Consider the following 26,968-nt stretch of genomic DNA (forward strand, 5'->3'; position numbering starts at 1 on the left):
AAAGTAGGTCTGGAACGTGTAGCAGTGTTAACTTAGTCTAGAAGGGAAAATGATAGCGTTGCTGTCTGCAGATGGGGTGGAGAGTGCTCAGAAACCCTGTCAGCTTTCCAAGTTACCAAAAAATTGAACTGCGATCGCAAAGACTTGACTAGTGTACACAGTGGTGTGCGGGGGTGAGAAGATACAGGTTGATGTGGTTTCTGTCTTTCTGTGACATTGCTGATGTACACTAAAGGTGCAAATCTTGCATTAAGGCAGCTGTGCAGCAGTAGGCAAGCGCTTTGAGTGGGGAAAGGCAGCATCAAAGTCTCTGACATCCCTAAAAAGTGCAGTGCAAGGTCTGTCTCTTGCACTGAACCCTATCTTCAGAGCAAATGTCAATGCCCTCTAGTGGCTTCAGCAGTGCAGGGAGCAGCAGGCTGGTTACCTAGAACACCAACCTCCCGTTCTGTGTGGCTGGAACAGGTAGCAGGAGGTATGCGTCCTGGTGAAACAGCTATGCTGCAACTGGCTGGCGAGGAACAATGGGAAACAGCCGGAAACACTTCCAAACACAAACGATTCAAATATTGCAGAATGCCAAGCATTCCAGAAGTGAAATCTGGGGGTGCTTTTGCCTTTTTAGGCTGGGAATAAACCTTCTCTGGGGAGCTCACTGGTGAAGAGCTTCGGTATTCCCTTCTGTAAGAGCCTGGGTTTTAGGAACATCGGACACTGTGAGACTCAAATGGGGAGTTAGCCAAGACAGACTTCCAGAATTACAGGGTGTAGAACTGCATTGGTAACATGAGGTAAAACCTGGTGGTTTGGGGTATGCACAATGTTTCATCTACAGTGCAACAGCAGCGGTAGACTGTTTGGGTTTTGGGTTGTCTATTGGTAAATCAGCTATGGCAATGTTGTCCTAAGAGTTAGGTGACTCTAACTAACCTAAGTACTTAACTAACTGCTCAGCTCTGAATGCCAATGCCTGTGTGCTGTCTAAAGCTATTCCTTGTACTCTCGAGGAGTAAAACCTGGGAAGTTCAATGTGGCTATAGAAGGTAAAAAGGTGCTGGACAGAATAATTGGCTGTCTGAACTTGCTTACTACCAAAAGGAAAAACTGCCTTAAGGAGCTTTCAAGATCAAAACTTCTCGCAAGACTCTTGCCTTTAAATCTGATCTTTAAATTTACTGTGGCTTTTAATACTATTGTAGTAGTTCAACTTTAATTCAGTATGTTGTTGGGGAAAGGTAATTAGATGCTTTAATTCCACTTGAATAGTCTGCCTGACCAATGATATAATTAAGTGGCCACTTGTGCCAATTGGAGGTGCGTACTTTGGTGTGCAACATACTGATAAGGTGTCCCAAAGATGGCTTTCTTGAGTGCTTAACGTAAGGTGCTTTGAACTAGAAATTGAGCAATTACATTTGGAAGCAATTAATAAAAGCAGTGGAAGCTGTAGTTAGTAAATTGTCCTGAATGAACAAATATTGGGTTATGTATCTGGTATTTGAAGACTCAGTCTCAAAGATCTATGTGCACTTGTGGGCTGGGGAATCTTTGTTCTGGTAAGCTGCTCAGGTTGTGTTTTAAGTTAGAGAATTCCTAAATAGCTTCCAAATGGTCAAAAATGGGCCCAAAATGCAATAGGGCTTGTCTTTTCAGCTTATGTTCTTTGAAGTGGTACTCCCCCAGCATGTTAAGGCCTTGTCCCAAGAAGTGAAGGATTTCATTTTACTATGCTTGGGATCTTGAGTAAATCTTCAATGAAGTAAGTGGCAGGTTTGGCAAGAATGTTGATTTAAGGATACCTTGTCCTACACTAGTACAATGGATGTATAGCTACCGAAATACATCTGATCCTGCCTTTCTCAGAGTCCAGTGGTTCGTTTACTTCAGTAGGAACAGAGCAAAGCTGAACAAACTTGGGATGCTGTCTCTGCAATGGGGCAGTTAAGTCCCCTTGTGCCTACTGCCACTCTGTATTTCCTGATGCTAAAGTTTCCTTCCCGTGTAACGCTTCTGCACAGGCACAGCTAGATCTCTGAGGGACTCAGCAGATGTTAACAACTTCATTTTGTACAACATGGAATTGCCTAAATAAGAAGTAAGTAAAGCTAGACTCATAAGGCTTCTGCACAAGTCTATAAACTGAATTGTGATTTAGCAGGTGAAGACATCCTTTGAGGCTCTCAACCGTTGTTCCAGCAGGTGTGTACTCCAGTGATTAGGTGCTGAATTGGACTCTTTTCAGCTTCTGTTTTTATCACGGTTACTATGCTTGATTGCAGATGTGTTGCAGAGTTTATCCTGTCAGCCCTGTTTGATACTGACCTTGGATGTTGCAGTGCTGGATGCAGAGGAGCAATACTGAGGTGGCCAAGCAGTTGCTAATTTGGCACGCAACTTCTGTAGCTGCTTTGAGCAGTTGGTTTGGGTGCGTCTATCAACGTCTGTAGCTGTTGATCTCCCACAAAGGCGTATGCCTGAAGTCTGGTATTTTCAACTCTGGGCTTATCAGAAGCTGAATGCAGTTCTCTGAGAAAGCGAATGATGTTAGCAGCAGTCCCACTTCATCTTTCTCATCATATCATAAGTATAGCAAACATGATTGTCAACAGCTTGTCCCACAGATCTGCATGGCAGGAACAGTCCAAAGGAATTATCTGCCAAGCTGTGAGTTTTATTGAGAATTCAATGCCACATTAAAGGCTGCTTTTCCTGCTCCTTTCTTGTCTGCCCCTCTTAAATTAAGAATTTGGGGGTGGGGGGTGGGGCCTCTGCCTTTCTGCATGTGCAGCCCCATTGCTTGTTTTGGAAAAAACTTTGCTTTGGAAAAGCCTTATGATTTTCCAGCTCCTAGTTAGGTGGATGAGTGACTTTTCTTTTACAAAGGAGCTGCCTTATGTTTCCAGACTTGCAGCTGAGAGGAAGTGCCATTGTTGGAACAGAAAATAAACCTGTTCTTCATCATCTCTCCCAACCCTTCCTATCTTGTAGGCCAGTTAGGTGATAGAAGGGACAGTGCCTGGAAGTCCTGTGCTGTGCTACCCTCTCAGAGGGCACAGGGTACTCCTCTGGGATCCCACGTGGTGCTTGGCGCTGCTGTAGTTGGGTTGGTGCCATGTTTACACTGAGCTTGCCCCAAAGGTGGGGGAAAGGGAGGGGAGGAATGTCAAGTATCTTCAGCTTGCCACAGGATGTGATTAGGTAACGTAAGAGGATTTTAAAGTCTTTCAGACAAGGAGTAAACATGTCAAATGTGATGGAAAGCTCCAGAGTGTTATATGGACTATCTAAGTCTCTCTGTCAAACTTGGAGCATCAGGTTAGTGTTGAATTTCTGCTCTGTTTTGACCCCTTTCCTTTGAGGGGAATGTACCAGCTGTTGTAGAGGGGGAGCAGGCCCTTGCAGGCTAATAAAGAAATAACTTGCCTCTTTGCTACTGAGAGTTAATGTCTTATGGCTCTGGGTAATATACTAATGAAGTTATAACTAGGTTTTATACAAAGAACTCCTATAGTTGTGTGGGTATGAGTCTCAAATTCTGCTCTGTTGGTATTAGGGAAGGTGTGTATATACTAATTTACAATCCCATACAATTCAGCAAGGCCACAATAAGTGTAACTGCATTCACTCAGCTCTAGCTTTTGTGCCACCTTTTGTGTATTTCTAGCTAATCTTTCCTTGATGAGCAAAAGACCTTGCACAACACACAGTGTTGGTCTGTCTTGCCCCTGGAGCAGTCCTCACCGGAGCCATCTACCACAGCAGTGATGGGTTCTTGCCTAACTCTTTGCTGTTGAATGGCATTCGCTGCAGTGGTGAGGTTAGAACAGTAACACTGCTTCATTCGCCCCTCTCCATGTTGTTCATCCACCTCCTGTGTTAGGTAGCCAGGCTGCATCAGCAAGTGTTTCTCTGTTAAAAGCATTGCTTGTAAGTGAAGCCTGTGCTTCCTTCACAGCTGTTATCGCTCAGGGTTAAGAGGAGAGAGCTCCAGGCACCAGGAGTTAATGAAATGCTCCCTCTCACCCCAGTGATGCATTATTGTGCCCTTGTCTTGGGTGCGCTTTTGGCGAGTAACTATAAACATGGCCAGAGGCTGGGGGAGAGTAGCTTCCCATGCATCGAGTGTCTGGAGAATGGTGGTAGCTTGTGCTCATTTCATCTTCTACTGGCTTGTTTTGTGAACCTGACCATTTCTGAAGCTTTTCACCTAGTGTGAAATAATGCCTGCCTTACAAGTATGTGGTGGAGGACTTTTCCTGGTAAATACACTGTAGTCCACAGACAAAAAGAAATCTAGAAGTGCAAAACCTCTGAGCTACACAGCATGCTTAGAGTATATCCCCGTTAAACAGCTGTTTGGCAATGTCTAATGCAATTTCCAGTTAATGAAGAATGTTTTCAGGCTAGGCCAAATGAACAGGTGATGCTTTAAACTGATATTTTTAATAAGTCTTTATTTCCTATGATGCAGCCAAGTATGTATCCTGCTGCAGTTGGTGGGATCCTGGCCATTCTTATTCTTAAACAGGACCCTAAATTATATTGCTCAAATATTGCGCAGCATCTGGGAGAATCCCTGCCTTAAAGTTCAAACAAGAGCGGAAATATCTGGGGTATCTGCATCACGTTGGCAACGGTGTGGAAGAAAGTCTTCCAGTATCACCCCCGCATTTCAGTGAAACCTGGAATAAGCTACACTAGATTGTCAGGTATGTTCTCACATGGATTTAAGAGCAGGAACGTGCTCAATAGGAAAGAACTTACCTAAATAGAAGTCGCCCAGCCCCTCAACACTGTGCTTCAGCACCCAGGGCCCTGGTGCAAAGGGTAGGTTTGTTGAGTGACGAGAGATGGCTCATTGCCTGCAGATGCAGCCAGTCCCAAAGACTACCAGCTGAAGAGTCCTGATAGAAGTTAATCTAAGAATGCTTGAAATGGCACTTGTCTCTTGCTGTTTTCTGTATTCCTTAGTTATTCTGGGCTGTGTATTTATAAGCATTAAGTAAGTGTCTGAAACAGAACTCATGCTAATTGCTGTATTGGTTTGTTGCAGAAGCAGATGCTTGCCACGTTACAGTTCTTATGGAGCAGAGGGAGGTAAGAGGTAGGAGTGTGATGCTATCTGTGAGCTGCCTTGGCACTAGATGTGCTGTCCTCCCTGCTTCTAAAATACCTCAGAAGGAAAAAGGCTTATTTTTGGCATTGTTTCCTCTTTATTGTGAAGTGCAAGGAATGAAATATCACAGAAGATCGTGGACAAGAGACTCAGACTGAAAGACTCGACAAGATAGAGATCATTCCTGATAAACCATATTTGGGTTGGCTAGAGATGGGAGTAATTAAAACAGCCATTTTTGATGAGCATTATTAGAAAAACTCATGCAGTATTAGGAGAGACCTTAACAGTTAAATATTCTGCAGCTTTTGTACTAGGCTTTCATTTGATGTTATAAGCCTTTTCCATTCTGCCTGTTGTCCTTTAGAGCTCTGCCAGTATTGCTCCTGATGGTCAGTTTTTGCTGCAAGTTTTCTTTGCGAATGTGGTGCTTTTTCCTAAAATGCTCACTTGCAGCAGGATGATACGCAGAGTTGAAGCTTCTTGCTGATGCTTATCCTCTGAAGCTAGACTACCAAGCTACTGCCACTTATTATCACCAAGTAAAATAGTTCTTGAGATAGCCAAAAGCTGCAGGGTGTCCTTGGTGTTCCTGTTACGTTAGTCTAAATAACCGACCTTTCTCAGGCAACATCATTCTGCTCTCCTTGATAAGGAGAACATAAGCTTGGTAAGCTGAAGAGGTTGGTGGACTTAAGAGCCCTGTTTTTTCTCAGTTTAGGACACACATGTATCTAGCCCTCAAACACGGTGCAGATGGTTCAGTGTGTGGAGCAGAAAATCTAGGGCTAGTTGAAAAGCTCTACTAAGAGTGACCATAAGAATAACTCTTCCCACAAGCAAGCTGTTGGAAAAGGCTCAGTCTGATTCCCTTGTTAAGTTTTCTTGTTGCCGTGTAGTTTCTTACAGGGGTTGCCTTCTGTGCAACTATCTACTGGTTTAATTCTTTAATATCTGACTGTGGAAAAAATGAAAGTACTTCCTATATTTAGATAAACATTTGCATTACCCTTAAACGATGTCCATGTATGCAAATATATGGCTCATTAGTCAGTACATCTGAAGAAAGCAAACTTTATCAGGAAGTACAGTTATGCCAGGGGAATGATTATAAATAGAAAATGGAGTGCGATGCCCCGGGACAAGATGACAGCTGGAAGTCACAGGCTAGCTGAAGTGAACCTGTCTGGGCATTGCCTGCATGAATCCATCCAGGTACGACTGCCTTTGGGTAGCTGTTGCCATGTGTATTGACTCCGTTTTCTTGGGGAGTCGTGGCTAACAACTACTGAGATGGAGGTGAGCGGTTTGGTGTCATCTAGTCATCACAGATCTGTCCCCTGGTATGAGCAGCAGCAGTAGAGCTACCCCAAACCACTAATGGTATCTTTCTGCCTGAACTCTTCAGTACTACGTGTGAATAATTCTATCTGAAAATAATACTTATCTTAAGCTGCTTATGTTGTTAAAGTAGACTTCTGTTTAAATTAAAAAAAAAAAAAAAAAAAAAACAAAAAGAAAAGAGGAAAACCAGGATTGATTAGCTAGTGACTTCTTGGTATGCTTTTTTTTTGTTATTGCTATGTACCTACTATGCCTCTAATCAATTTGGGTGAATTACTACCCATTAAGCAATATAATAAAGCACGTAAAATGTTGCAGAGACTTGATAATGTCTTATGCATTCTACTATAAAAAGCAACCTCCTGAATTTTGGGCTAAAAGACAGTCTTTTAGATCCTTATTCTTGCAGGGTGCTATTCTGGAGAAGGAGTACTATTGCTGCCTCTTTGATTTGCCCTCAGGACTGGACAAGAACTCTTTTCTGCATACGAATATAGAAATAAGAGCTGCCATCATTTCCACAGGATGTTCAGGCCCCTTAAATGAATTATCCTGTCAAGTACAACCACCTTCAAACAAAAATCTTCTCTAAATTCATGCTAGTTGTGGTTAGTTTCTGTGAGGATGTTGTGTTTATGTTCCTTGGGGTGATCTCTTCTCACTTCAGCCGAGCTTTTCTAATAAGCATTTAGCCACTTGAAGTGTTGCAAACCTTCAGACCTTGCCAGTTAAGAGAGAGCTAGTTTGAGTAAAAATGTTTGAGGCAGGTGCCATTAGTGCTTGGTGTGATCTGGGGAGAGAGACTAGGCACTCCACTAAGCACCGCTCCAGCTTTGTTCACTGCTCCTTAGGAAATCATTCAGAAACAAGTTTTTAAGGACCCATGCTTACATTTTTGGCACTTCTGAAGAAACTTCTTTCCATAGTCAAGGATGTACACAGGTCCTGCTTCAAGGCTTTCTCATAAAATATTGCACAGAAGACCATTTGTTGCCTGCAAAGCTGGGATTCATCCGATTTAGAGGACTTGACATGACTCCTTTTTAAGAGTAGTGCTCAGCTGGAGTTGTCTGCTCCGACACAGTCCTCATACTCTGTAGCAGAATCCAGTTCTGGGTATGGACATGGAGAATGATGAAACAAGCAAGGGATATAAATCTGTGTCCTGGAGCCAAATATTGCTGTCAGCTTCTTTGCGTGCAAACTTTAGACCTTCCCTCCCTTTAAACCTTGCTCACAGGTGTTCAAAATCTGGCTCTGGCTTTACCTATTGAAACTTTCCCTCCTTTTTTTTTTTTTTTTTTTTTTTTCCTAGGGATTAACGATGACTAAATTACCCTGCAAACTTTTTTAAGAAGTTTGTATTGGGTTCTGCTGAGAAATGAGGAAATTCCAGTGGTGGGGGGAGAGGGAAGAAGGAAGCTCCTTGGCAGAGACTTCACAGCCAGACTTGGGAACTGCAGAGTCCTAGTTCTGTGCAAGCCGTAATATACCTGTGCTCTTAGCAGGCTCTGGGTATGTGGTCAGGGAGGCTGAATCTGGAGATGGATTCTCTGCAGGACAGCTTACTCTTGTTTTCAGATATTTTGTGTTTTCTGGAGGATAATTTGAGTTTGTATTTTTTCTTGCTGTTTCCTACTCCACTTTATTTTAGGCAGCGCTCATGCGTTGTTGGCACTGTCTTGATATTCAAATATAACTATATTGTGTGGTGCTTCTGAAAACTCTCTGCAAGAAACAGAGTTATTGCTTCCCTGCCAAGTGGCCAACAGCTAGATGATAGCCACAGGCATGTTAGGGATGGGACGGGAAACAAGGCTATAGATATCTTGCCCTGCCACTGAAAAGTAATGAAAATAAAATCTGCTTTCAGGATTTATAATTTGTCATCTGGCTTGATGGATCAAAGACAGGGCAACATTGAACTGACTTATTTCTCTGTAGTCTGGATTCAGAAGTCTTGTGAAAACAAAGAAGTTTGCTGGCTGGAATATATAGCTCAATTACTTGAGCTGTAACCAGTAAAAGGATTGGGGATTGAAGTAGTATCCAGAGATTGAGCAGGATTACTGAGTACAGTTAGGGCTTTTGAGGGCTTGTTTAATAACTTCCTACTACTACTTGCTTGCATTCTGAAATTGGCTAAAGAATTTGTACAGGTTTGTAAGGTACTGGGATGAGAGGTGTCTTAGGAAGCTGGGCAAGCTGAGGAGGGGAGGAGGAGCTGTCACAAGGATGAGGGATGGGGATGAACCAGCAGCCTGGCACGTGAATAAACCCTCGAGGAAGATGCTTGGTGCATGAGCTGGTAACAACACTTGTATCTCTCAGATGTGAATGTAATTGCTAAAGAAGAATCTTTCAGCGTTGATTATGGAAGCGGTCTTTCTGTGCATGGGAACCAGCACACTTCAGCTGGGAGGAGCAGAGATAACTTAAGGTTTTCTCAAAGGTTTCAGTGTTTTCCAAGTAGGTACTAGAAGAGAGCTGATTAAACTTATAGGACCTCTCTGAATCTAAGAGGGTGAGAACTGAAAGCGAGCAAAGGCCAAGAGTGAGAAACAGTGTCTGGATACAAAAGGACTGGAGTAGAGAAACGTGTGGTACCGCTAGCCCTGGCAAGGTTCAGCCAAAACCGAGACCAACAATAATAAGCTGATTCAGTCCCGCTAATGTCTTTACTAGTAGACACTATTTAATTTTCAGGGGTCAGTGAAATCTTGTAGCTAGGCCAGGTACGCAGCCATTTCTTGTGCACCTACAAATCCAACTCTTACGTGACTGTCAGCCTGATTTCTTCAATCAAAACAGACATCCTCTATAGGGTCACAGTTGCCCTAAACTAACTTAGAATCTACCTGGAGTCCTATCAAGCAACATAAAATTAGTTTTGCTAATTCTTCCCTTCCTATTTGTGTGGCTGTATTTCACTGGATTTCTCTCAGACTCGATTCCCCATCCTATCATCTCCTACCTCCTGATATGGACCAAGAAGCCTGTAAAAACTGTGATGATACGTGGTTCAACATGTCAAGATTATTTTTTTAGGTAAAAGTAGAACTTCTCGATGTTTTCAAAGACAGCTGCTGCATGGAATAACTCTTCAGTCTGAAGTTGCTGAGTGCAGGGGAGGAGAGAGAAGAAGGGTGGTGGCTTTTTTCTTTTCCCTTCTCCTCTCTCCAGAGCAGGCTACTCTTCAGCTTGAAAATCCCTGACAGCTACTTGTGCTGGATGCTTCTGCCACTAGTCTTGCTACTACTTGGTTATCACTGAGCTACTTTTTGGGGTCTGGAAGACAACAGCCATGGTCTGGGCCTTTGTTGCTATCTACTACCTTTTTTTTTTTTTTTGACAGACCTCATCTGGAGTCTGCAGCACTTGGCAGCTGCAGTGACTGGAGCTTTCCTGAGACTTAGTTTTGAGCAGGGTGAGGGAACATGATTTTGCTAGTGTCTTGCTTCTTGTTTAGATGAGAAACTCGTGCTGTAATTACTACATGGTGGGTGTAGGTGGATGGGAGAAAGGATTAGAGATGCTTCATCTCCCTTGTTCCCTGCCAGTGTGTTAGCTTGCCTGCTATGACCTCAAGCAGTATGGTAGTACCACATGAGCAGTAAGCCCAACCATTGTGATATTCAGTGACAAAGCAAGCTCTGCTGCTTCTAATCCTTCCTGCTGGTGCCTCTTTATTCTTTTGGGGTTCATCTTTATATAGGCTTTAGTCCAGGCTGCTGAGAAGGAGGGACATCCACCCATGAGAAGAGCAGTCTTGATCAATGGGGACAGAAAAACAAACTCCTTCAGGTGAGGTCGGGCACAGCAGCTTCTTATGTTCCAGAAGGTCTGAAGAAAGAAAAATTGCTCGGCCTTGTTTGGAGGAAGCTCCCTGTACTCTTCCAGATGTGGTGGTGATGTGAGCATTACTTTTCGTAGTTTGGAGAAGTTGAAAAAAAAACTAAACCCTGTATGCAGAAGCTGGTATCACAGACTGCTTTAAGTCTGTCAACTAAAAATGTAAGTTTGGTCTTTGTCCACTGCGAGAAGTCTGACCAGTGAGTCCGAGTATGTGTTTGTACTGAGGCCAGGTCTTAGACCAGACTGAAAGAGATCCAGAAAATCTGAGGAATCCAGATAAAGCCACAGCTGTTTTGCCATAGCTTTCTCAATAACATGCCCTGAAAAGGAAGATGAGAGAGTGCAATAATCTTGCCCATTATCTGTGTAAAGGATTTATTGTGCAAAGGTTTCATATTTGCTTATATTAAGACTGATACCCTTCTCCCTTCAGGGAGGCAGACAGCAAAAATAGTCCAATATGTATGTTAGATTTTTGTTTAGCTTTCACTGGAGACACAAATACAAATAGTAGCACAAAGTTAGCTGAGCACTTCCAGAACCCCAGTGAGTACAACTGGAGGAAAGTTAACCTGGTGAGTTCTGTGTGAATTTGGGCTAGAGGTGACTACTTCTATGAGCTGTCAGCCCTGGACAGAAGAGCTCATGTATGAAGGTACCCCGTTGGCATGAACAACTTTTGACTATGAGGATCTTAGTGACAGTGAAAGTTCACTTCACTTGTGCTTAAGGGACAATACTGCAGAGCCAGAAATGCTATAAAACTTAGTTCTTTGGGAAAAAAGGAAATTATCTGTCTCTAGTAAAAAGGAATCTTCATGAGTATTCTGCAGCTCCTCACCTAAGTGTGAAAAATAGTTCAGCGTAGCTGGAATCAACCTTTCCTCCAAGCTGAAAGTAAGCAGACCCTAAAGTAAACAGTCCCATAGTACAAAACGTAAAAAGCTGTCAACCTGAGAGAGTGAACAGCCTGTATGAAGATCAGTCACTCTCTAATGTCATTCTGCTTGGATGTGGGGATTAAGGATATGTATAACATAGCGGGGTGAGGGGAAGGGATGCAGTATGATGGGAAAGGAATTTTGTAGTTTACAGGGGAAGCTCATACCAACAACCTGGGGCAGCGTCAAGATGCCTGTAAATGCTTCTCCTTTTGAAGGCACCTTTATCCTAGCTTCCCCTTTCATATATTTAAAAACTGAAGGCCTCAGGAGTCTTCAAGCAGCAAACCCTGACAGGTTAGTGATGACCCTTGCAGAGTTTGGTGGGGAGGAGGGGTTTCTGCTGGGAACATCTTACAAACCACGTCTCTCACTTCAGTACTGAAAATGCTCTTGACCTGTGTGAACAGCATGTCTTGCTAATGGAATAGCAACGTTGCTTGGTAGTTCACCAAAAGTGATTAAAATGAAACCTCTTACTCCCAAGCTATCAAAAGGCATGTGAACTCTACTTGAGCAGGATAGGAAGCCGTGTGCACTAACAGCTTGTCACTTTGAAGTGGCATTGCATAGTTTGCAGTACATGGCAGTGCTGGAGCTATAGTAATGCTTGACCTATTCTGTGCTTTTCAAGTTCATCGATCGGCATCTAAGTTACTGCTGCAACTCTGAAGAAAAACACACTTGTAAAGGAATTCTGTCTGCAGAAATCCAAAAATGTCTTCACTCCTCAGTGTATACACTAACACATTTCTGAATGTTGTCTGTCCCTGACAGCAGAGGATGGAATTAAAGCCAACAAGGATCCTTCATTCTTGCCTTGCACAAGTGTTTTATCTTAGAGCTGTCTTTTGTAGCTTTCTCAACTCCTGCAGTAGCCAGTACACATCTTGTCTGTTATGGAAAGCTTGTTATCATATGTTTGCATGGCCATATTAAGAGACTTTTTGAGGTGGGAGCTTTAATTTAATTAAAGCTGCATATTGGCAGAACTGAAGTTCATGTCCTGAGTCTTGTACTCACAGCAGGTTCTTCCATTTGTGGCCCAGAAAGACTCCAGTAATGGGGAAAGCTTCTCTGCTACTGCCTGTATGGTGCCAGGGAGCTCTGCCTGACAGTCCGAGGAAGCATTGTCCAGCACGTCATTCACACAGAGGGCTAAACTCGGCGGGTGGCTACCCATACAAAATCGAGGGAAGCATTTGGTTTAAATGCAAGAGGAAAGATGAGAAATATTGTAAACATTGTAAAACACAACGCAAACAGAATTGCAGAACAAAGTAATAAAACAATGACTCTTCCCCTTAGGGAGTTAGGGGAAAGAGTTTATTTTTCCTGACTTTTGACAGGAGTTTCAGTTCTGTTTCATATATTCTTTCCTGAGTCTTTCCCTCTTGCTCTAAATTCATGGCTGGCATATTTCTTTTTGCAGTAGACAGGACTATTTTGTTCTGAATTCAAACCTTGCCTTAGATTAATGTATCTGTTCAGGTCAGTGTAGAACCCCCTGAGGTAGGTATGATGCTTGAAGCAGTGACTGTTAAGAAGCCAAGCCTGGGATCCTTATGATAACAAAAGCACCTACTGGAGGCCTATTCTGAAGGGCCGACCTACAAAAGCAAGAATTAAGATTGCTAAATGGTATGTATTTCAGTAGTATGGTTTGACTTGTAAAGCTCAGTCTCTGAAACCACCTGTCTGCAGCTCAGACCCTAGCAGTCTGCATGTCAAACACCGGCATGTTTGTTTGGGCTGTGGATGTCGCTACTGCAGTGTTTCCTGGAAGGAGCAAAGAGGACCTCATAGCTATTAACTGAGCAGTTAATAACTTCTGCTGATGAGAATGTGTCTTTACTGTTGCCTCTTAATCCATAGGCTAAAAGTCAAGGGATGAGTCAGCCTCTAAGATGCTAGGAAAAAAACCTTGATTTGTAAGAGCTCTGGAATAAGGTTAGCCATGAATGTGAGAAAGCTGTAGCTTTCACAGTATTGGCAATGTGAGTTACTCTGTATTTAGCAAGGGAACACGATATTCTGTATTAACAAGGTGAAGTTCCTGTCTTTTCAGTTTCTCTGTTCTTGATGCTTCAGAGGAGTAATAGAATAAATAAGGGCAACCTCCTTTATTACTCTGTATAGCTGATGCGTTCAGAACTCAATGGAAAATCTGTGGAGATGCAAAGGTAGACCTTCTATGGAGGGAGACATGTCAAGATAGCTATGTTCCCAGACAGAAGCAGTAATAGAGCTTCGGAAGCTTTGATGCTGAAGTGTTGATGATAGTAAAGTGTAAAGTCAGACAGAATGAGGAGAACACCCTGATGCATCCACCTTCCACCAAGAGTTATCTTTGGTTAATCATTGTCTTTGGATTGTGTGGAGGTAAGCATATAGTTAAGAAAAGCAAGCTCTTTAATGTCCACAGCACCTCCTTTTTCAATATTCCTCCTGTGCACTGGAATGTCAGACTTGGCATTCAGCTAGTGTACCTCTGCTGATGGGCAGCCAGCCCTTGCTGGGTTTGAACTAATGAGCTCAGCTATTTCTAATATCTAGTTCTTGGTTCTGCTGTTGGCAGCAACCAATGAAGGCTGGATGCCAGCTTCAGTCTGAATGACTCTTTCAGTGTTTTAGAAGAATTGAGTTAAGAAGGGCTGAAACTTGTAGGGTTATGGAGTTTTAATGGGTGGCATTTTCAGTCCTGGAAGACCTACATGTAGTATTTGCACTCTAAAGAATGCCCTTGTACAGCTTTATTTCCATTGTAGCTCAACTCTAAAGATATGTCTACCTAGCTGTGCTGGTAAAATTGTTTAATTGTCATCTTCTTTCATGTGATGATCTCCTAGTAGAGCAGTTCCAGAGATGAGTCATCTTCATACACCTGATTTTTTTTTTTTATTTTTTATTTATTTTTTCCCAATAGTGTTTAATACACGTGGCCATCGCTGAAGGGAGACACTGGATGTGGTGTAGACTGGACAGTGTTGACACTCTAGAGATTTTTCAGCTTGACATAGGCTCAGCTGTATCTGTTTTGCTGTGTGTGCTTAAAAACGTGCATGCTAAAGGGAGTTAGTTACCTAAAAGATTGTATTCAAAAGTTTCAAACCAGTGAAAGTCTGGTAAAACTTACGTACTTTTTGTAGTGCAAGGTGTCTGCAATGAAGAGTAGGTTTTGTTTTTTGTTGGAGAGAACGAGTGATGGATGGAGAAAATGTTTGTGTGTTTTTTGTCTTGCCAGTTTGGGATGTTTAGAAAGCTTATCAACTGCCCCGGAGACTCCATTTAGAGCAGGCTCCCTGCTCTTCAGCAATAACACTGTGGAAAGAAAGGGCAAGGTAATTCTATTTCTTGAGATAAAGAAAGGATGAGACTGTACTTAAGAGAAGGGGGATTGGAGGAGTTGTCAGGTTATAAAGACAAATTTTAAGGGCATTTGGATTTAAATGGAAGCTTTTTATAGCTACCAGTCTACTGATGGAAACTCAACAGAGAGCTTTTACTTCAAGTAGATTCATTTCATAATGCTTCAGCAAGACTTGGTTGTAATTGGACGTGGTTGCAGCTGATGTACATCCTAAAGTTACTTGTGTAAGAAACTCGTGTGAAATAAAGAACCTTCTACCCTTTGAAACAACTTTGGCACAAAGAAGGAGCATTTCTGAACAGTATTAGTGTAATGTTGGAAACTCCCATGAATAAATGATTTAAGTTCAAGGGAAGGGTCTTATAGTGTTCTTGAGCAGAAATGGATCCCACAGAGGTTCTAATGGAATTATTAGGAAGGAAGTAGTTATAGGTGGAGGGGAGGATTACTGTAGATTACACAGCTAGATCTAATTAGATGTAATAATCTATCATCTAACATTTCAAGAGTTTGGAACCAGTGGCCCCTCAATTTGTCCATGCTGTCTGCAGTACTCCAAGCTTCTTCAAATGGGTAAGAGGGCATTCCTAGGACTGAATGTGTAGCCATTCCTACTACAAGTGATAAATGGGCACAGGAAAGTATGATTTCACAGCCACTTTCTCCATTCACCTGGGCAGTTTAGCCCATACACAGAACTCTGCAAAGCCTGGTGGAGCGTAAAAAAGCACGTACTTCAGTCTCCACCACGATTCAAGAGATTTAGAGGCAAGAGGGTTTCCTCCAGATCTTGAAGAACATATGCAGTGGTTAAAGCACTCATCTACATGAAAACCTTCTTGTGTGAGGATAGGGAACGCTTTGGGCAAAAATCTTGAGATACTGCCCTCTGTTAAACTGTATACCTAATGACATTGCTTCAACCCTGCTGCTTTCTTGAGATCTCCTGAGTTTCTTTTGAGGAAAATATGCCCCCTTCCAGTGGAAGAGCTGACTTCTCACCTTCTAGTGACAGCACAAAACTGTGATCGTGCTATATTTGCTAGGGGAAAAGAACAGCTTCGCGACTATCATTATGACAAAGTGAAGTAGGGGATATAGTTTTTTAAAGAAGGCCAACTTGGCATAAGTTACATAGGAAGATGTTTTGAAGTCTGGTTTTGTTTTTGAGTTATACTGAAGAAGCAGAGGACTCCCTAAACCAGACAGACTGGATTGGGTTATTGAACAATACAATTTATTAAAGACAAGATTCCACCTTTATGTCAATGGAAGTTTTGCCATTGTTTCCTTTGGGACAAGAAATGCATTTCTTGACTATGCAAACATCTGGATTTTCTATCTGGTTCAACATATATATATATATATAGTAGCAGAGTTAATGAGAAGAAACAGTCCAAGTTAAACATACCTTCTCTTGTCAATGTGTTTGACAAATTAAATTTAATCTTAAATTTGTTCTAGGCTTGCATGTCCTCTTGGCTGCAAGAATAATCTGACTGGGAGAGTGAGCTTTGACAGAAGCTGAAGTAATGTTATTTCAAAGGAATTAAATCAGTCTCTACCTTAATATTGCCAAACTTACTACTAAGGCTTAGAAGTCATGTTAGAAATAGATTTGAGCAGAAATTTCTATTTTGTGTTCTCAAGATTTTTCCTCCACTGTTCAGTTGATGAGCATTCTGATTTGTGGTACAATGTGCTTCAACAAACTAGATGTTTAAAAAAGTAAAGGAACTTAAAAAGTGATACAGGCATGTGGGTAAAAATTCTGTGGAAGAAGAATCACAGAATTTCTAGGTTGGAAGAGACCTCAAGATCATCAAGTCCAACCTCTGACCTAACACTAACAGTCGTCGTCCCCCCCCCAAAAAAACCAAACAAACAAAAAACAAACAAACAAACAAAAAAAAACAAACAAAAAAAAAACACCAAAATGAAAAACTACCCAATAAAAAAAACAGCAGAGATTCTCTGTTACGGTTCAAAATCTAAGGCTTTTCTACTTAACTATTTGTATGTGAGCTCTTGAGATATTGTCTTAGAAAATTTCGTTGGCCCTAGTACCTTATCTTCCAAAAGCAGAGTACAGCCTCTTTATCGTGTTTTCTTCCAAGCTGATTCCCCAAAACACAGTATTATTTCCCTAGCTAGGAGCCTTCTAGCAGATGAAGCACAATGCTTGACCACTTGTAGAGGCTTGCATAAAATAATGACTGGGGGCCCCGGGGGGGGGGGATTGCTGTAGAAAAACAAGGCTTCTAGCCTGTAAGGGGGGAAAAAAAAGCCTTGAATTTAACTCATACAAATACATACCGAGTTTGTCTGCTTTGTGGTGTGATCCCGCATGTTTGCCCAGCCTTCACCATCCTCAAGCACAGGCTGTGTGCTTTGAACCTATTCTTGTTTGCACAGCTGGGGGCTTGGGGTTGAAACATAAGTGGTGCTTTAGCTTAGGCTAGACTCTAAGCTTTGCAGGTGGGATGACTCAAGGAATATAAGTATTGCAGTGTCCTTCTCGTAAGTCCCTTCTGCCTGAGGAAGGAGCTGAGGCCTTTTATTTATTTATTTATTTAATTTAATTTTTTATTTTTTTACAATACCCATTATGCAACTGGCTTCTCAGGGAGTTGCCTTTGAAAACTTTTTATTTTTCCCCCACCAGATGGGTTCTGAGGCTGAAGGCCCTGGTCAGAGCTGATGGGAGCTGTGGTGGTTCTGGCTCGCTGGTGTCTACCTGCAAGCCACAATGGGCCTCTCTCTGCCAGAGTTTCTAAGGCTTTCAGACTTTCTCTCTCTCTTTCTAGAAGCCAAATGCTTTGAGTCTCTGGCTTAGAGCATGATCATTGACACCTTGGAGGACTGCTGGGCTGCTGGTTCCATGGCAGGAAACCTGGCTGAGCTCCCAACCCGTGGCTGAGGTGCTTGGGCCCTGCAGGCAGCCTGCCACGGGGCTGAGCCTCCCTGCGATTAACACAGGGACTCGGCTCCAGCTCTGCCTCCAGTAAGGCTGGTTGCACCAGCTGGGAGCCTGAAACCAAGGCATAAATCTGTAAGGTTGAAACTAGGAAATGCGAAATGATACTTTCCAACGGCAATAAAAATGTCCAGAACTTTGTAGTCTCTTCTAGTGTATAAAATGGCATGGTTTTCCTGGGGAAGTCTCTGGGAAGGACTTGAGACAGGCCAGTCTGATTGCTTAGACAAATGGGTGGGTGCCCTGAGCGGTGTGAGCATGCCTCAATTGATCACTTTTTCCAAAAGTATGTTCTGGGGGTCTTTAAACTTGAAGTCTGGCAAAGCTGGAATAGGCCATCGCACTTGCTGTTTCCTCTCTCTCTCTCCCCTACCTATTTTTTCTATCCAGCAGCCTGCACTAATCTGAAGCAAAGTTGCTAAACAGCTGGGGCACTTCAGTTTTGATCTGCAGTGGACCCTTGTCCTTTAGATTTGTTTCATAAGAGGCTTCCAGTTTCTCACATTCACGTCACTTGTGTCCCTTGCTCCCTCTTTTCCCTGAAGCTTTGCTAAAGCACTTTGCTCTGACACCGCAATGCTATGGCCATTTCTCGTCACCCCCATCACAAAGGGCTGAGCTGCTCTGTTTGTGCTTATAATGTACCCAGATGGTGAATAGAATGACTGACCACCAAGCTCATTTTCACTTGTGGGGTCAGACCTTTCTCCGCTAAATAACACAAGTGTTCCCAGCTGCTGTGCAGCTGCAGGGAGTCTGCTTTCCTTCACAGGCATTAAAAACCCTTTAATCAGTGTTTGTTGTTTGTCAGCAGTGGTGTTGAGGTGTGGAGAAAAAGAACAGATATGCTTTGTTGGCAAAGTTAACTTTATTTTGACCTCTTATCTTTCCTTTTTCTTTTCAAGTCTGAAGAAGCAGAAAGTAGTTTGGGAAGTGGTTTCCGCAAGCACCTGTGTAAATGTATTTGCTGAAGGAGGAGGTTTATACCTTTATACAGATACTGCATTTGACATAAAAAGATGCTCTGAGAGCTGTACTGAACTGGAAGCTCTTTAGGGGAGGGACTCTCAGACTGATTGGTGTGGGAACTGCAGGTTCCCTTAGTGTAAGTGAATGCTACAAAACTACAAATATTGGTGCATAATTCTAGTGTTACTTCTGCTTATTTTAGTATAGAGTCTAAGTTTAAGAAATACTATTTGTAACATGGTCAGTTTTAACATTTCCCTGGTAAACAGGTTCTTCCTGTCAGTTCTTTTTTTGTTGTTGTTTTTTGGTTCTGCTTTTAATAGGTCTTCTCCCATGAAGGGAAAATGACTGGTAACCCTGTGACACCCTCTCCAGTCCCATTCTTTTGGATGTAGTATGTTCTGAAGAAAATGAGAGCACAGGTATCAAGAAGAGGCTTCAAGAAATCTCAGAGAAGATAGTTATTTCCCTCTTTTTTCTAGATGAGGATTTGTGCAGCTGGTGCCACACACCGGTTCGCAGGGTAACTTCTCTGCATGCAGAACTGTTCACATGGTGAGTCCAGCACCAAGCACACCTCCACACATGTTGATTCTGTTGTTTGCAAAACCTGTTTGTGTGGAAGTCCCGAGGCAGTTAGGATATACGCTAAGTACCTCATCTCACTGCTCTTTGAAGGGACCTGAGATTCACAGGACTGCATTGGTGATGTCTGAGGGCCAGTGGCCAGGTGTTGGGGCACACCGTGCACATCTGCCTGTCTCAGCAGTGCCTCCTGCAGCAACTGAGGGGCTCTCCTGGTGCAGGGGTGTGCTACTTGGGAAAAAAAAAAAAAAAAGGCCAACCTGCTTGAAATGTGGATGAAGAACCAGGAAAGAACTGGGAACAAGTAACTTTTGAATTGTAGTCCTAGCTGTGACTATGATAGATTTGATTGCTCTCCTTGCTCTCTCACTTGTTTCCCTCCCCAGGTGGGCAGACCTATTTCAGCATTCATCCAGTGTTTTTCCTCTGTTCGTGGCTGAGGCTGCTAACAAAGGAGCGCAGTTGTCCTGCTCTCAGAGGGGCAGAATGCAGGAAAGAAAATGTTGTGTGCAGGGCAGGAAGGGATGAACGCTTGAGACAAACTAGTACCTTAATTAACTGAGGATGGGATGTGGTAATGATTAGCAGTGTTCACGTGACAGAAGCAGAACTGGTGGACAAAGAACTGTCGTTTTATTACCTGAAAGCTGCCAGGGCTGCCAAGCCAAAGGCAAGGGCTCTGAGCCATGGTGAAGCAGGTGTCCTGCAAGGGGGAGTTTTTGAAGCCCTGCGGTAATGTCTCCAGGAGATGCAATCTTCCTGGCAGTGCTGGCTGATCACATGAAGAGGATCCTGATCAGACAGGCACGATCCTGGATCCTTCTGGAAATTAATGCAAACTTTTACAATTAAAATCTAGTCGAACAAAACAAGCACCATCTTGTGCAACTACGTAAACCATAAACTTTTTTGGCAAGGCAGGTGTGGCATCTTCAGTGCCTGGAAAGCACCTAACGCTGTGTGGGATCCCTGCTGTAATCCAAATTACAAATGCTAAAAAGGCTTTGATATTTCTTTTATTTTTTCTTATAGAGTGATTCTTGGCTTCATTTGGGTAGGCAAGAACTTCATAGAGACTGCACTGGGGCACGCTGCATGTTTCCTCAGGCCCTCATAATTAATCAATGTCGAGCTGTTCCTTCCCATCCCTCTGTAAGGAGGCACCCATGGAAAGCTGCTCCATAGTGTTGGCTTTAGCTCATTTGTATGGGCTGCCTGTAAGCGGCTTTATATTCCTCACGTATGCCCCCTCGGGGAGTGGGGGCTGCCCTGTCCCTTACAGCTCTTTGGCGAGTAGTTTGGTGCAGGCGACAGAAGGCTTAGGTGAGCCTGTGTGATACTCACTGAGTTTTCAATATGTTTGCAGCATGGTTTGATGGAAATTAATATTCTGGTTTTTTGGTGCTTTTCTGGAGATCTCTGATATGTGGAACTTGGTTTCTGACACAAGGACTTTGCAAAAACTACTTGGTGCTGTTATCTCAAGTCCTCAAAGTTGTGGTAAATGCAAACACGTCTGTTCCTTCTGAAGCAGAATGGCTTCGATGTTTAACTGAGTGTTTAACCAGTGTGTGTGTACCATACAATTCTGTCAGTACTGCTTTAAAGTCTGTTTATACGGACAGCTGAAAAGCCTTCAAGTCTTGAGAAAGAGTCTGACACTGCACATTGGGAGGAAGCTTCAGCATCATCAGCCTGCTGCTTTTTGGTGCGTGTTTACAGTCACTGCACCCTGGGGGCTGCAGAAAGACGTGGCTGTACCCAGAGCACAATTCCAGGCTGACTTGTGGTAGTCCAGCCCCTGACAAGAACTGGGCAAAAATCTGGTTGAACTTTACGGTGTTTTTATAGTCTAGTCCAGGTCTCTATAAACCATTTAAAATTGCCTTCAGGTTTAAATTTTCCAATTTCCCATTTGGAACAGGTGTTGCCAGGTTATAGAAAGTGTTGCAGAAAAGGAACAAAAACATTTTAAAAACTTTGCTGTTACAAATTTTGGCAAGTCTCTGACAGATGAGATTTTTTTTTTTAAAAAAAGTTTGCCCCACCTGAATTAAAACAAGTGCAGACCTTGCTTGCTTTTCCCAGCTATCATGTTTAAATAGGGTTTTTAGTAATGCACAAGTTTTCAAAAGACTCAGCAGTACAGAAGGTAATGTGTTTTCATACGAAAATATTCAACTTCTCAATTGTTTTTCATCTTGCTTAATTGGGGGGGAGGGATGAAGAATTTTTTTTTTTTTACAAATGTCAAAAAACAAATTTCTGCGATGCACGTTGCTGGAATGGTTAAAAACCAACCCAAAGCAGGCTTGAGGCAATGTTTTTTTCAACAGCTTTAACCTCAAAGCAGGGAGCAGACAGCTTTGTAGGCAACTGTGAGACCAAGGTGATTATGGCAGTGACTCACACTTCCCTGTAAGGCATCCAGCTATCAACACACTCAGAGAGCCGTGGCTGTGTGCATGCAGGCAGGGTGTCAGTCGGTGCCCCCTTGCCAGCCAGCCCCGAACTGCTGAGCTCGTAAGTGCTTTGACAGCAAGCTGGGGTAGCAGCGTGCTGGAGAGCAGCTCTGATTCCCTCGGGCTCACCAGAGGCTCCAGAGATGGAGCTTGGGAAGGGGAAGTGCAGTGCTGGTTTAACTTCCCGTTCCTGTTCCTTGGTTAATCCTCTTGGGACTCGTTTCAGGAGTCCCATGAAATCTTCCTGCGAGCAGGTAGTTGAGTTTGGAGAATAATTAAGGGTCTGCCTGTCAAATCACTAAGTAAGGCACTGAAAAAGGCTGCTACTATAATGTCCCGTTGAAACTCTGCAGGGATGGAAAGAGGACTGATAATCAGGGTCCTCAGCACAGACCTGGGAAAGAGACCTGGGTATCGCTGTAGGCAGCTCAGGGTGCACCTGAGGGCGCAACAGGGAAGTCCCACCATGCGTTGGGCTTTGCAGGGAACAGGCTGGCAGAAGGTGGGGACTCACCCATATGTGCACTGCGAGCTTCAGCATCTCCAAAAGATAAGGCAGAAGCCAAGGTGACTTCAGCAAAGGGAAACGGCAGTGATCATGGTATGGAGGACATCTGAGCAAGGAACTGAGGGACTGCCAGGAAAGGAGTGCCAGAACAACAGGCTGCATCCGAACTGAATGCTCAGAAGAAGAGGCATTCAGAAAGACAACAAAACCAAACTTTCTGAAGGGAAGTAGTTTTTCACATGGTGTGCAGTGACGTTCTGGGATGCATGGATGCAATTATCAGCTTGGCAGGATGACATTGGGAAGGAGCAAAATGTGGCCTTGGGAACGTGTAGGTATACTGTTGCTGGTGGTATCCACAGACAATATAAGTAATGCTTTAAAAAACAAATAACTGGTCATATAAAGCTGGCCACATCCGTGGTTCAACTACCAGGGCCAATCTTGATAGGTTATCTGGGTTCTTCCATCCTTGGTGATGAGTTCCTTGCACCTCTAACGAACATTGTCTAGGACCAGATCCTGTTTGTGGTGGGGCGCTGGGTACACTGGGCTGATGTGACTCAGTATTGCCCTTCCCGTGTGGGTTTTGTTTGGCTTTGCACAATTTGTGTTTTCAGAGGTGAGGCAGAGTGAGTAATGTTTCCCTTCTGTTAAAGAAAATGGAATGGTAAAGACCGTTATTTTCTTTAAAAGATATAAGTGTTTCATTTTAAGTTCCCTTCAGGCAAAGTCAGCTTTGGTAGGCAGCTTAAACTGCATTACAGAGCACATTGCTATTATCATAAAAACAAAATATGCTGTGCTGTGTTTTGGGAAATTAAACAAACCCCTTTTTTTTTTCTCCCACTTTCCCTCCTTCCTTTCTTCACTTCTTTCCTTCAGTTTTTAATAAGCGACCGTGACAGAGACCCTCAGTGTAACCTGCATTGCTCCAGGTCCCAGTCCAAGCCCCTGTGTGCCTCTGATGGCAGGACGTACGAGTCCATGTGCGACTACCAGAGAGCCAAGTGCCGGGAAGCGAGCTTGAGCGTGACACATCGGGGCCGGTGCAAAGGTAGGTGGATTTCAAACACCTTTGAGAGGAGGGGTGGGAGCCCTTCCGACCACCAGACTAGTTTCTTGTGTTTAGTATGATGCTCTGTGAGTAGTCTGATTTAAATTATGCATTAATATGAGTATGGTGTAGGTGGTAGGAGCAGGAACCAACAGAATTATGAATGAAAGAAGGCAAAGGAGCCAGAGATGCCAGAAAAAAAAAGGGGGGCCCGAATGCGTGTCTATAGAGCAGAAGGGGCTGGCTTAATGGAAACGCACAATCAAATCGTGAAGATCTTCCTTGTTGCCTTCATCAATGAGAAGTTGAGATACCTTTGAGTGGTAGGAATGTGCAGCAGGGAAGAACATGCAGGCACATTAGGTGAGTCTATCTGAAAAAAGACCAGACAGCCTTTCTGTGCTGAGCACAGAATGTGTGCAAGTCTTTACATGGCCTCTGTTTTGCTTCTCCACTGTTACACGTTTACTTAGAAGTAAGAACATTGTCTTTCTCTCAGTTCACCTTTTCTTCAGCATACCCTAAAGTTGAAGTTGCAACTTTTTTTAATATTAGGAATATTTGTGTCTTGTCACACAAATAGTTTGCTTCTGCAGTGAAGTGAAAAATTGTCAAGTGCATTTTCTGGGAGCACAATTGGCTTAGGGCAGATGGCACAGATGTTTTTAGCAATTGGTTAAAGTGACAGAAGAAACTCATTAAAATCCCTGTGGAAGGATAAATAGGCATATGTTTAAGTCTAAATTGTTTATGAAAGGTTTTGTTTTTCTACTACAAAAACGTATTTTTAAATTACTGTCAGAATTGCTTGTTCTAAACTGGAAATCTTTTTTTCAATGTATTGACAAATGTTATAGTTTAGGTGAATTATGAGCATGACAGCAAATGTTGCTATGTTTTAAATGGCTTGGAAGAAAGCTTCCTTGTATGTTTATTCTTGCCACTGCTGAGCTGCTTTATGGTAGCTTTTCTCCTATAGCAGAGTGGTTTAAATAAAAACAACAAAAACAACCCACCCCAATTCCATGGCTGATATTGGCACACAAACTGGCACTGTTCAGTTGCTTAAATTGTGAGATTTGTAATGTGTTACAGCTCGTGTGCAAAAGCGTCTGTTTTTGGAAATGGAGAAAATGTTGATTGCAAAACTGTACAGTCAAAAGACTCCCAAAGAAATAACTGAAGGATTTTTTTTCCTAAGTACAGATAAAGTATACTTTTCCTTTTTGCACGCTCAGACAACTGAAATATTTAGCTGGAAATGCTTGTGTTCCCTTTCCTTTTTCCCCTTACCCTGTGTTAACTGTACAGCACTAATGACCTGGCAAAGTCCAACAACTGCAAGTCTTGCTTTTAAGCCACTGTCTAACGGTCCAGTGAATCCTTGGGAAGTAGAAATATTCTTTTAACTATCATATTCAACTTTAATTTTGCTGGTAATTTCTGTGTGTGCTGTTTTGGAAAAGTTCTTTTGTTTTTCTAGTCACGCTGGGAATATGACTTCTAGTTGTGCATAGGGATAATTGCTCTTGGCAAATGTAGACAGTGGCAAGACCAGGTGTGTCTAACTACAGGTCTATATTTTGTACTCTCACAAAGGGGGGTGGGTACCACCAGCAGTGTCTGAGCATCTTCTGCCACTGGGTTTATGCTGAACGGCTTTCATTCCTTCTGCATGACAAAGATGCTCTACAGGGGAACTCCCATGGAACTGGAAAGGATCCCAGGGACCATCCTGGTAGATCCTGTACCCTTGTGAAATTAGTGCTTTAAACTTGTACTTCCCTCTCCAAGGGGGGAAAGAAAAAATCTAGTAACTAAAATAAGGAAAAGAGGAAGTCTATTGTGGATAGCAAGGCATGGCCCTGTACCCCAGATTACTTTAGGTTTCCAATTTCATGCGCTGATAGCTTGAACTGTGCCGTGCTAAGGCAAGCAGAATGGTTTCCATAGTGAGAACAGAACCTTTTTGATTCAGTTCAGCTTTCTGCTCTCTCTCAAGAAGCTAAGGACCTTTAAAGATGAAATCTTGCCAGCCCTGTGAGAACTATAACTCTTACTCAGCTCTTGCTGCTGCTAGCTTCCTCACGTGCTTTTCAATGAAAATTCTCCAGTACTAAATTATCCCAAACTCTCCTAACCCTTATGCACACACATCACAAAGGGTTACAGATGAGGACTAGCTTTAAATGATCAAGCTATGGCACCTGTGAGAAATGGAGCCTCGCTGAGATTCCAGAGAATAGTTCCAGACGTGTAAAATGTGTAAAATACACAGCCAAGCACTTGTGCCTGGATCTTTTGTCAGCTGGCATCTTAAGATCTTACGTTAAATCACAGAATTCTGCCTCAAAACTTCGCAGGGATGTAGGACAAATACTTGTTAAATGAGTCTTGGCAAGCTGTCAATACTGTACAATGTTTTAGGTTATATTGGATATCTGTGCCTTAAAAAACACTTAAGTTCTGTGTTAACTGGTTAGTTTCTAGGAACTTGCTTGGCCTATTTAATTAAAAAGAAAAAAAAAAAAGAGGTGGAGTGTGTCCTAAAGGGAAAACTCTTAGATTTACAGTGATTGGTTTAAAAAGTGGTGGTACAAAGCTTGTTCTGCAATTACAAGTCCCTATGCAGAATGAGCCTGTCTGTAGGTTACTGGTGAGAGTTGTAACAGGAGTCTTCAGCCCACATTTCTGGGACACCTGCATGAATACAACTTTTGGCTAATGTGCTAGAAAGGAAGGTCTCATTCTGACTAGTGATGGATTCTTTGAAGGTAACTTTCCTCCTGTACCTACTGTTCTCATTGTAAGGGAAATGAGGTGCTTAACCCACTCATCGTTTTTAGTTCACTTGTCAGATTCATGTATTTTGCCTTTGAACTTTTTCCCTAGTCAAGGGAGAAAAAAGTGAGGTCTTCCTTGGTGGCAGATTGTCAAAATCTGAAACGAGGCTTTCAATCTCTTTGCAAATTTTGGCATGTTTGTAGATATGCTCCAAATAAGTTAAGGAACTCGGGAGCAGCAGTGGTGTCAAAGAAGCAGGAAAGTATGTCAGCATGGAAGGAAAGAGGCTGGATATTCCAGGTGTAGGACCGGAGTGAAGTGGAAAACAACTGGGAGGGTGGAGAATGATCGACAGCATGTGGGACAGATGGGCACGTTTTTGTAGTTGGCTCAGCTTCCATTCTCGTCTCTTATGGAAAGACACAGATCATTGGCTGGAGTAAAAGGATATGAATCTGCAGATTTCAGTGTAGCTGGACTGCTTCATGCCTGACGGGGTCTGGCCTGTATGTGAGAGAGTTACCTAGTGCAACTGCAAATAGTTCAAAAGCTGGGTTTAGATCAATTTTTGCCATTGAGCTTTTGATAAAAAACAAAGTAGAATTAAAACTAAATAGAAAGATCTTTGTGGCTTGCTGCTAGTGGTCTGTAGATGTTCTGTGTTGTATTATTAGGATAGCTGGTTCTTTATACCAGGATGCTGTGTGGTGTCAGAACTGCCTCTACCTGTTGAAGAGAGGATGCTTGAATTCTTGGGGCCTATTCATGAGCACACTGTGTATATTATGAGGGACATGGTGGTCTCGTTTGAATAAACGGTTCATGGATAAGATCAACCGTGGTAACTAGCCAACTTCATTGCAAAATCCAAAGCTATGTGCACCTGTATTCTGCAGATTAGGCCCCAGATGTCAGAAACGTCACGTGTAGTTCAGTTCATGGTTGCCAGCTACCAGTTTGAGAATGATTTTTCTTTAAAAGGCAGCATTCTGAGCTGCAG

At 42.8% G+C, this 26,968-nt stretch overlaps 1 protein-coding gene across 6 annotated transcripts in view; it reads left to right on the plus strand.

Moving 5' to 3' along the window:
* SMOC1 (SPARC related modular calcium binding 1) overlaps positions 1-26,968 on the plus strand; it is a 125,046-nt gene that overhangs the window by 15,634 nt on the left and 82,444 nt on the right. For 3 of the 6 annotated variants that reach the window (XM_035328923.1, XM_035328924.1, XM_035328926.1), the window contains exon 2: positions 23,013-23,184. In XM_035328923.1, the coding sequence (XP_035184814.1) occupies positions 23,013-23,184 (172 nt within the window). Of the gene's footprint in view, positions 1-4,099; positions 4,236-5,067; positions 5,098-18,528; positions 18,709-23,012; positions 23,185-26,968 lie in introns of those variants that run through there. The other 3 variants (XM_035328928.1, XM_035328927.1, XM_035328929.1) reach the window with 3 other exon arrangements.

This window comes from Oxyura jamaicensis, chromosome 5 (genome assembly GCF_011077185.1).
Source record: "Oxyura jamaicensis isolate SHBP4307 breed ruddy duck chromosome 5, BPBGC_Ojam_1.0, whole genome shotgun sequence".
NCBI lineage: Eukaryota > Metazoa > Chordata > Aves > Anseriformes > Anatidae > Oxyura > Oxyura jamaicensis.